This window comes from Hordeum vulgare, chromosome 2H (genome assembly GCF_904849725.1).
Source record: "Hordeum vulgare subsp. vulgare chromosome 2H, MorexV3_pseudomolecules_assembly, whole genome shotgun sequence".
NCBI lineage: Eukaryota > Viridiplantae > Streptophyta > Magnoliopsida > Poales > Poaceae > Hordeum > Hordeum vulgare.
In genome coordinates, this window is record NC_058519.1 from 633037889 (window position 1) to 633047880 (window position 9992).

Sequence of the window (9992 nt, forward strand, 5' to 3'; positions counted from 1 at the left end):
TTGCAAAGAAAGTGCCACCTAGATTCATCCATTTGAGCTAAAAATTTGCCAAGAGAGTCCCCTTAGTAGATGATCATCCTCAGCCAAAATTTAGTCCCATTGTATATGTGAATTACCCGCACCGCTAATCAAACACTTGGCTGCTAATTCATGTTTGAGCTTAGTTCAGTCTCCTCGTGAGATTCTTCTATTATATTATTCTTGCTAACACCTACCGAGGGATTGTCCAACCCACCAGACATGCCTATTCCACCTAGCTAAACGCGTGGCAACGCAATGGTCAGGCGGTGACCATGCAGCTCGCATGCAAGTGCACGCGCTCTGGAGTTGGGGCCCTCGATCACCATCCAAACCTTGACGTCAAGGCACCACACCATGTATTTTTGATTAAATAGATACTTATATACCTATAAATTATTTTTGGGAAAAATAAAGAGCAAAACTATAATGCAACTGCAGTTCAAATTTAACCCGTTTCCAACTGAATCGATATAAATTTGTCTTTTTCACTAGAGGTGGATAAAAGCTTTTTAACGCCCAACCATTTTGTCAATTGTACATTAAATATGGACTAGTAATTTATAAAAATGATTTGGTCCAATTTTGAAACAAATATATGGTAGGTCCTTCACAAAAAAACTAATTTTGGTCACTTGAAAAATGGAAAATGAATTTTTCATACAAGGAAAATAAAAAATTCCTTCATCAACATTGTTTGTCATTCCAATATGCACCCTTGTGCATAATATTATATCATTTCAACAAACTATATCATGAATGTGGCCATAAGATTGATCATTTGGCTTGAAAACCATGAATCTTCATACATGATAGCCCATTTTTAAGAACACTTATTTAAAATAATTGTCGCATTACTAGTTTATTATTTTTCCTGGTAACTTTGTCACATATAATGACACAATGCAATGGTTTTCCATTTTTTTGAATTTGTTTTGAATTTTTCATGGCCATTTCAAAACGCGGTCAAAACAGCGGGTATGATCGTTCCTACCTAGTGGTTGAATCTTTAAAATATTTTGGTGTTTCTATGATTAAATAGATACTTGTGTATCTAAAAATGATTTTTAGGAAAAATAAAGAGCAAACTATAATGTAGCTGAAGTTCAAATTTGATCGTTTTCAACTCATTCAACGAAAATTTGTCTTTTTTCACGAGAGGTCGATAAAATCCTTTAACACCCAACCATTTCATCAATTGTACATTAAATATGTCCTAGTATGTTAGAAAAATGATTTGGTCCAATTTTGCTACAAATATATGGTAGGTACTTCACAAAAAACTCATTTTGGACACTTGAAAAATGGAAAATGAATTTTTCATACAAGGAAAATGAAAACTTCCTGAAGCAACATTGTTTTCCATTCCAATACACACCCTTGTGCACAATATTAGATCATTTGAACAAACTATGCCATGAATGTGGCCATAAGATTGACCATTTGGCTTGAAAGCCATGAATCTTCACACATGATAGCTCATTTCTGAGAACACTTTTTTTAAATAATTGCCATATTACAACTTTATTATTTTTCCTGGTAACTTGGTCACATATAATGACATAGTGCGAAGGTTTTCAATTTTTCAATTTTTTTTTGATTTTTTCATGCCTGTTTCAAAATGCGGTCCAAACGGCGGGTATGACCATTCGTAGCTAGGGCTTGACTCTTGTAATTTTTTTTTTGCGTTTATATGATTAAATAGATAATTATGTACTTAGAAATAATTTTTGGGAAAATTAAAGAGCAATCTATCAAACAGTCGTAGTTGAAATTTGACCTGCTTCCAGCTGAATCAAAGGAAATTTGTCTTTTTCACGAGAGGTGAATCAAAAGCTTTTCGCACCAAACTATTTGGTCAATTGTACATTTAATAAGACTTAAAATTTCAGAAAAAAATTAGTCCAATTTTGCAACAAATATATGACAGGTCCTTCACAAAAAACTTACTTTGGGCACTCGAAAAATGAAAAATGGATTTTTCGTGCAAAGAAAATGGAAAGTCCCTTTGGCAGCATCGTTTGTAATTCCAAGATGCAAGCTTGCCTACTCCAAGAGATTATATTTAGATTTTATCATGTGAAAAAGTAGAAGTAAAGCAATAGGAAAAATATAATTAAATATGCTTTATTCTAATTGGTGGAATTGGTTGTGGCATGGATCGATGACATGGCGTTCATCCATCCATCCATCTCTCCATCCCCATCCATCCATCCCTCTCTCGCGCTCGCGCGCACAGGAACCCTAGCCCTCTCCCTGATCCAAATCCGCCACCCACCTCCCTCTCCCCTCGCCGCCGCCTCCCACCACGGCCGGGACTCCTCCTGCACCTTCAGCCGGGACTCCTCCTGCGCCGTCGGACGGAGCTGCTCCGCGACGCCGACCGGAGGAGGTCAGCGACCCTCACCCCCTGCTCCCTCCTGACCGGAGCATCCTCTGTTTCGTTAAATTTCCTCCTTCTGATTTCTGTATTGGGTGATTTACCAGCCGTAGATTGGGGAACTGGGATTGGCATGGCGTGGTGGCGAATTTGGAGACGATAGAGCTGGAGATCTTGGGCATGACCTTCGGTTACGTCCTCTCAGCGCTGGCGGCTGCTGCCGCTGCTTCTTTTCTTGGCCCGCGCGCCTCGATCCAGAGGGCGATGCAGCGGCTGGGCGGCGGCGGTGGCGGCGGCCGGAGGTCGGGCGGCGACGCGTGCCCCACACCGACGCCAACGCCGCCGCAGCAACAGCGCCCGACGCGTCTCACGGCAGGGAGCGGCGGCGAGGCGTCCGTGTCGTCGAGCTGCTCCACGCTTGGTCTCTCATCTTCTACCCAACTCGTTTCTTCTCTAGTGAATTGGTCAATGAATGTGTCGCGTCCGTATAGTCAACCTCCGATTTCTTGCTTCCCCGCACAATAATTAGAATTCTCCAAACACGGTCTTGTTTTTGTGCATCCCCCGCCATTGGCAGCAACGCGAATCATTAGCTTCGGGCAAGCTGTCTGCCCACATCCTGAATTCGAGGGACCCCCACAGGACGAGATACGACTTTCCCCTTTGCTTGCTAGTTCTTGGTCTGCTCTGATTTCAGCGTCCTGCTCTGCATTCTTCCTCCCCTTCTTGGTTGGGATGCTTCGACTCTGCTCGCCGTTTCGGACTGTTTTCACGTGACACTCATGAACCTGATTAATTGGTGTGTCGTTCCATTGCAGGATGACGGCATCAATGGTGCCGGCAAGAGGGAAGGGGTCCGGAGGGGCGTCGGCATGCGGCGGTACAGATCGCAGCTCGAGCAGGAAGTTGAGGCATACTCCGCTCGTACCACATGTTGTTTAATTGCTAGAAGCCTATAAGTTTGTCTCTGCTATGGGAACATAATCAAGCGGAATGAATGACTTAGGTGTGGAGTTGGTTCGGTGAATACATGCACAGTCAATTTGCTCTATGCTTGGTTAGTACCCCCATGCTGTAAAATAACCTGCATATTTCGGCATGGAACATTTAATCAGTTATTATAGATGTTGACATGTTATCCTTTGTGACCTTGGCAGTCGCATTATCTCTCTTCTTTGTTATTTGTTCCCTTTTGCAAGGTTTGTGGCGTTTGTGCTGATATTCCTCTTGTCAGGTATTTGAAGTGGACGAGGAGCTGATTCGATCTATAAAAATTGTAGTGTAGGAGTTGGGGGCTGCGCTTGTAGTTGTGGGAAAAATGGAGAGGAGAGTTGCTGGCGACGTGGAGCTTGATTCTGCAGTGTTCCAAGTGTCCTTAACCAAAAACAGGTGATACACCCGTTCACAGGTAATTGAGCTTATGAAGTGTCGTTCAGATTTTTGTCGCTGCATTTGGCTGAAAACTGTGTTTCATGGATATGGCATATTGAGTATTTAATGATTCACAATCTCTGATATAAGTTCTGACTCGCCCAGTATTGTGAAACCTTTCCGTCATCAGGTATGAGGGAATTACTTGTAATGGGGAGAGCGCCGAATCAGTAGCATCTGGTCCTTTTGACCAACTAGTCCTGCACTTGGATGATGCCAAAAATTTCCAATCACGTTCATCAAGTGGCTCTTTTAAGCTGTTATTGTCTGGGGATGGAAAAGGTGTTAGAAATAATCTTGATTGAGTAGTAGTGTCATAACGTGATTTAGTTTTCTAGCTATTTAGATGTTTGTTAGCTTGGCAGTTAAGTGTTTGTCCTAATCCAAGTAGTAGCAGGACTGGTCATGTACGTATAATTTAGAAATTGTATCCGGCTAGGTATGATAGTGTAAGCGTCCATGATAGTGTTCCTTGCTGATTAGTTGTGTCCGTGTCCTACCTTGCTTAGGCTAGGCTAGATACTAGTACAGATAGGTGATTGAATACATCACCGATTCATGTTTGGTCAGGTGCTGCGACATGGTGATTTTTAGAGCAATCCTTTTGTATCTCTGTATATATACGGTCAAAATACTCTCGTTTCCATTGATTGGTTAATATGTTTGTTTTTACGACCTGCTACACTTATCATTTACCTGCAGTTGTAAGGAAATTGTATAGTGGAACAGTAACCTGCAAGTTCTGAACCTCATCTACCTCTCGAAATTATAGAGTATCTTGTGTAAGTTACACTTGCCAAGAGTATCTTGCACACTTTCTGTCTTCTGTGTTACTGTTCATTTCTAAATCTGGTCTTAGTCTCATGCATGATTTATTCCAGCAGTACAAGTATGGATTCTGCTAAGGACAACATCTATCTTTGTTTTTCAGTCTTAAGTATGAATATTTTGCCTGCGGTTCACTTTTTCTCCTATAAACCGTGGAGATGCTGATGGCATTGAATCCATAGTGCAGATTAGGTTCATAGATGTTAGTGTATCTATAAATTGTGACTGTTTAATTGTTTTACTTCCTGAAGATCTTGTAGCTTTCTTGTTTGTTCACTGGTTGATGGATTTTATTTGACTCTTGCATTTCTTACTCCTGTACAGGTTGTCTGCTAAATAAAATGGGATTTGCTGCTCTTTCCGACTCGGATAGAGATGATTGCAGGAGAGTCTACTTGTAGGATGACAAGTTGTCGCATCTCGAGCATGTCTCATAGGAGAGTGGAATGAAGTCCATTATAGTGACAGTAGCAGATGTGCCAATGTTCTATTGTGTAATTCTGTTTGTTTTTGCTATATTCATGTGTAAGGAAATGTATTTAGGAGATGACTTATTGTGTTATGTAAACCTGAGAAATGTATTATGTAATGTTATATGATGGATGATTTTAATTCGACTTGGAGTTTTCTTGATTTAAATATGAAATAATATTGCATTTAATATTGGACAAATAATTGGGTTGAAAAGGCCCAACAAATAGAAATGAAACCAAGTTATAGAACAAAAAGTTGCTGAAATCAAAAATAAAAAAGGCCAAAACTGAAACTGGACCAAATGTATTTGGGCCCTGGCTGAAGTGGCTGTAAATAGGCTAAAGCCAAAAAAAATAAAACCAGCCCATGTGATCAATTGAAATGGGTTGGGCTGATTTCAGCCATGACGTTTTGATTTCGTCGTAACTTTGCCACGTAGGACTGCCACTTAGGACTGAGTTCGATTGCCAACGACGATTTAGAATCGTCGTAAAGGTTACGACAATCCAGGATCAAAACGTCGCTGCTACTCATTTGTGACGCTCCGTTTTCGACGTTTGGTTTTTCGTCATGAGATCGTCGTAAATTAAAAACCGTAGCGATGTAGCGACGAAAAAATAGCGTCGTGTATTAGCATATTCCTTGTAGTGAGCATACAACCACCAACTCCACCGTCCTTTGTGGTCCTGCGACAAGCATCGTCCAACTACAAGTAACAACAAACATGCATCAGTTTAGCAAAAAACGATAACAGAGAGTACTTACTATTAACAATTTATTACCTTCCGATACAAGTAAGACAGTGCGGCCGAGCCCCAACTAAACTTTTTGTCGAAAACAGTCAACGCCTCCAGTCACATCCATGGAGCATTCCTGCGAGTGCCGTCAGCGAAGATAGTCCTAGAGATACGTACCACATGTACACGCGAGCATACCTCTGGATCACCTCGTCATCTGCGTCCTTAGAACAATGAGCAAAGTTCGCGGCAATCCAAGTGAAAGGAGCGCCGGCCGGGACTCTATCTTTCTTCCCTCCATCTTCTACCTCTGGCTCCTGAGGCGACATACCAATAAGGGCCTCCATTTGTTGCCGCCATCCCTCGGAATCAGTGCTCATACAAAGAGGCTTCCCCTTGATCGGAAGTGTGGTGATCATGGAAACATCTTGAAGAGTAATTATCATCTCTCCGGTCCGGAGGTGAAAACTATGTGCCTCCGGCCTCCAACGATCAATAAGTGTTGTGACTGCCGCAGCGTTCAGATTGGGCGTTGACCGACTCACAAGCTGAATGAATGGAAGGAGTCATGTCATCTCGATGTATGGGGTGTACCGCTCATCGAACTGCACTACAAACGATGCCCCGTGAGACCGGATCTTCATGGACGTAAGCTCCTGCAAACAGATAGGAGTAAGTGATATCATTACATTTTCAAGTGCTTATTAAATACATGATTTTTTATCATATGATCTACTTACCATTTTCTTCTCCGACATAAAATAGGCCCGGTGTTCAACGTCATAAACATCATTCAGAAGCCACACCATCCTACAAATCACAAAAAAATACTCATATTCAAAAAATTACTCATCTACTAATCCACTCATCTACATATTATTCAAATCCTAAGAACTCATATGAATCTACTCATATCCTAACTACTCATATAAATCTACTCATATCCTAACTACTCAAATCCTAAGAACTCATATCCTAACTACTCATATACTAACTACTAATACTAACTACTCATATGAATGTATTCATATCCTAACTACTCAAATCCTAAGAACTCATATCCTAACTACTCATATCAATCTAGTCATATCAATCTACTCAACAAAAACCTATTCCACTTGGATAGAAGGATGGGAAACGAAAGAGATTACCTAGTAGCCAACCTTGGAGAATCAATCCAAGCAAGAAATCACCAGATCTGAAGGAGATGGGGGGAGGGGATTAGGGATTGGATGAGAGCCAGCCGCCGCCGTGCGTGTTTCTGTTTGAATGAGGGAGGGGAATGGGGAGGGGGTGGGGAGGGGGGCTGGCCCGTGCTTGTTAAGTCAATGTGTGGCGCCTAAGCGTTTGACGCCACATATTACAATGCGTGACGCCTGAGGCTTAGGCGTCACATGGCCTGAGGGATGGGCCCTCTCTGCCAGGTGGTCGGGGGGTGTGGCGTCGAACAGCTAGGCGTTACACAGTGTAGTGTGGCGCCTAGGTGTCGGACGTCACACAAAAGGGTTAGTCGGGTGAAATATTTTCTTTGAAGGGTCACTCTGTGAGTTCTTTCCCAGGGATCATTTTTGTCAATTTTGTCTCGACTCGCTACCAACCGTTCGTGCGTGCGCGCCGACGACATCATGTCCACCATGGACCTGAAGTGCTCCTCCGTGGCACAGAGCTTCGCCTTCCGCACGAGCCCTACGGCGTGCTCCAGAGGCCTGCTGCACAGATCGTCGACTCCGGCCTCCGCCATCGGCCGGAGGACCGCGTTGCCGTAGTACCCTCTCGGGATCGGCGGGTCGAGCTTGCACCTGTCGTTGCCACGCGCGTCCACACGGAGCACGAGCCGGACGCGTTGCCCGGGACGGTAGCCCAGCGCCGCCGTGCGGCATCTCCACAGGAATGCGGCTAAGAGCTCGAACGTCGTGCATGGCTGCGCCATATTCACATGCCCGCGTAGAGCGGCGAGCTCCTTGGGGCCAAAGCAGAGGTATTGCCCAACCATATCTTCCGTCGGCGTCGACAGCATCGGGTCGTCAACGTCGTCATGGTCGCCGAGGACAGTTTTACTCGGCGACGATGGGTCATACGCTGGGTAGACGTCATGCCGGACGCGAGGTGGGTCACGCGCCTTGAAGATCTCCCTCTCCCACACCGGCGATATGGAAGGATGTGCCTCGCCGCGTGCCAACTCGGCTATCGCCCTGATGAACTGCGTCACGCCGGCAGCATCGCCGTTGACATGGCACACTTGGAAACCCAGCACAAATGCACCGTCTTTTAGTCTCGTCACCTGTATATATGCAAATAAATTGGACACTAAATACTACTTACTCTATTTCAGAGTACGTACCTGCGAGGTCTTCCAAAAAGAAAAAGGAAAATACACTTCGTACCTGCATGTAGAAGAGCGGCCGGCCAACTACGTCGACGGCGCCACTGCCGCGCTCGACCACGGCATCGCAGACAAACTCCTCGGCGCACGGATAGTGGGGCTGCCCGCCGCCGAGCTCCTCGAGCGACACGTCGGCGTCAGCCTCCACGAACACCACCCCTTCGCCGGTGCAGTCAACCACGAGCTTGCCGCCGGGGATCTCCCGGAGGCGGCCGGCAATCGGGTAGTTGTAAACCAGCGCGGCTGCGAGGGCCGCCACGATTGATCTGGCTGGGTGGACGTTGTCCACCGTCGGGTCGCGGCTAAAGAACTCGATCGCAGAGGCGTAGTACCGGCACTCGGAGAAGTCGTCGATGTCGGAGAGGGTATTGACCTCGTGGGGCGTCGGCCGCGCCGGCACCACCAGCTCCGGTGCGCTTCGGCGAGCCGTGAAGCGCACCATGTAGGTAGGTAGCCGTAATGTCAAGCAGATGATGGGCAAATGATTCGATCTACTTTGGCTAAATAAATAAATCGCGTGCCGCCCAAGGGTAGGCGTGCCTGCCCTATCCACCTAATATAGTACTAGCCTTTTCCATTTCTAACCTTTTTAATTACTCAAGTGATCCATCTGAAGATAAGGCACAAAAACAAATGAAGATAAGGCACTGGTAGTACTATTAACAATTATACTTTTTTTTCGGAATACTAATAATCATAATATTTAAATAAGTAGCAGCAAAAGCTCAACGAAACAAGCAAAGACGCGTAAGCAATCATCATATTGGAAGCGAAAGCTCGCCCATATAATCATCATAGCGGTTCTCCAGCACAGTAAGGGTTTGTTTGGTTGAAGACTAATTTTATCAAGAAAAAGTGTGCCAAGCCATTAAAGTGTGGCAAGCCACAAAGTGTGGCTGAAAAAATGAATGCCAAACTTTGGCAAAAGTTGGCAAAAAAATTAACTCTATGACAAATGGGTCATAACGGCAATAAAGTATGGCAAGCCAAAGTGTCGCAAAAAAATAATATGCTAACTAAACTGTGGCTGCCAAATTTTGACTTGGCAAAGTGTGACTGGGAACCAAACAGGCCCTAAGTGTTCATATATGATTGCAAAATATTACAGTTTATTCGCCGCTCGTTGCGAAACGGTGCCGGGGCTTCACACTTGGTACCATCCGTTTTTTTCCGGTTTCAGAAAACTTCTAGAAGGTTTCCTGATCCATTTTTTTTTGTTTTCTTGTTTCTTTATTATTTTTTTCTATTTCTGTTTTAAAATATGTTCTGCATTTTCAATAAATGTTTGGGATTTTCAAAAGTTGTTCCTTAAATTCAAAAAATATTTTTTTGTTTTAACAAAATGTTATGGATTTTCAATAAATGTTTCGGAGTTTAAATAAATGTTCTACAAATGCTATTTCAAAAAATGTTTTGAATTTTCAAGAAATCTTTGGGATTTTCAAAAACTGTTCTGGATTTTCTAAAATTGTTCTTAAAAATGGAAAACTGTTTTTGATTTTTAGAAAAAATGGTCTAAATTTTCAATAGTTTCTGTTTTTAAAAAACATTGATAACTTCAAAAAAGTTTGGTATTTTAAAAAATTGTTCGGTATTCTCAAATAAATGTTTGCCATTTTCCAAAAGTGTTCAGTATTTTCAGAAAATGTTTGAAATATCAAAATTTTGTTCAATTTCTTATCTAAGTTTGTGTTCTAAAATTATTCTTAAATTTTGAAAAACGTTCTTGCTTTAAAAAAAT

General features: G+C 43.2%; 1 protein-coding gene and 1 long non-coding RNA gene across 2 annotated transcripts; both read right to left on the bottom strand.

The window, feature by feature from the left end:
* Positions 1 to 6517: 6517 nt before the first annotated feature.
* On the bottom strand, positions 6518 to 7051 carry LOC123428117. Its single transcript, XR_006622481.1, has 2 exons — positions 7020 to 7051; positions 6518 to 6678 (listed from the first exon to the last, which is right to left on the bottom strand). It is a non-coding gene; the product is annotated as an uncharacterized LOC123428117 (long non-coding RNA).
* A 103-nt stretch (positions 7052 to 7154) lies between these two features.
* On the bottom strand, positions 7155 to 8770 carry LOC123428115 (acyl transferase 1-like). The gene is made up of 2 exons (XM_045112283.1): positions 8253 to 8770; positions 7155 to 8149 (listed from the first exon to the last, which is right to left on the bottom strand). Exons 1-2 carry the CDS (start codon positions 8691 to 8693, stop codon positions 7259 to 7261), a joined length of 1332 nt encoding a protein of 443 aa, XP_044968218.1. The 5' UTR covers positions 8694 to 8770; the 3' UTR covers positions 7155 to 7258.
* Between the last annotated feature and the right edge of the window lie 1222 nt (positions 8771 to 9992).

What these genes read in the sequence shown, in the direction of transcription:
- LOC123428115 (XM_045112283.1), bottom strand. Translation starts at nt 8,693, where the DNA reads ATGGTGCGCTTCACGGCTCGCCGAAGCGCACCGGAGCTGGTGGTGCCG. An exon ending in GGCCGCTCTTCTACATGCAG is followed by an intron (nt 8,150 to 8,252) that starts GTACGAAGTGTA and finishes GCATATATACAG; the next exon opens with GTGACGAGACTAAAAGACGG.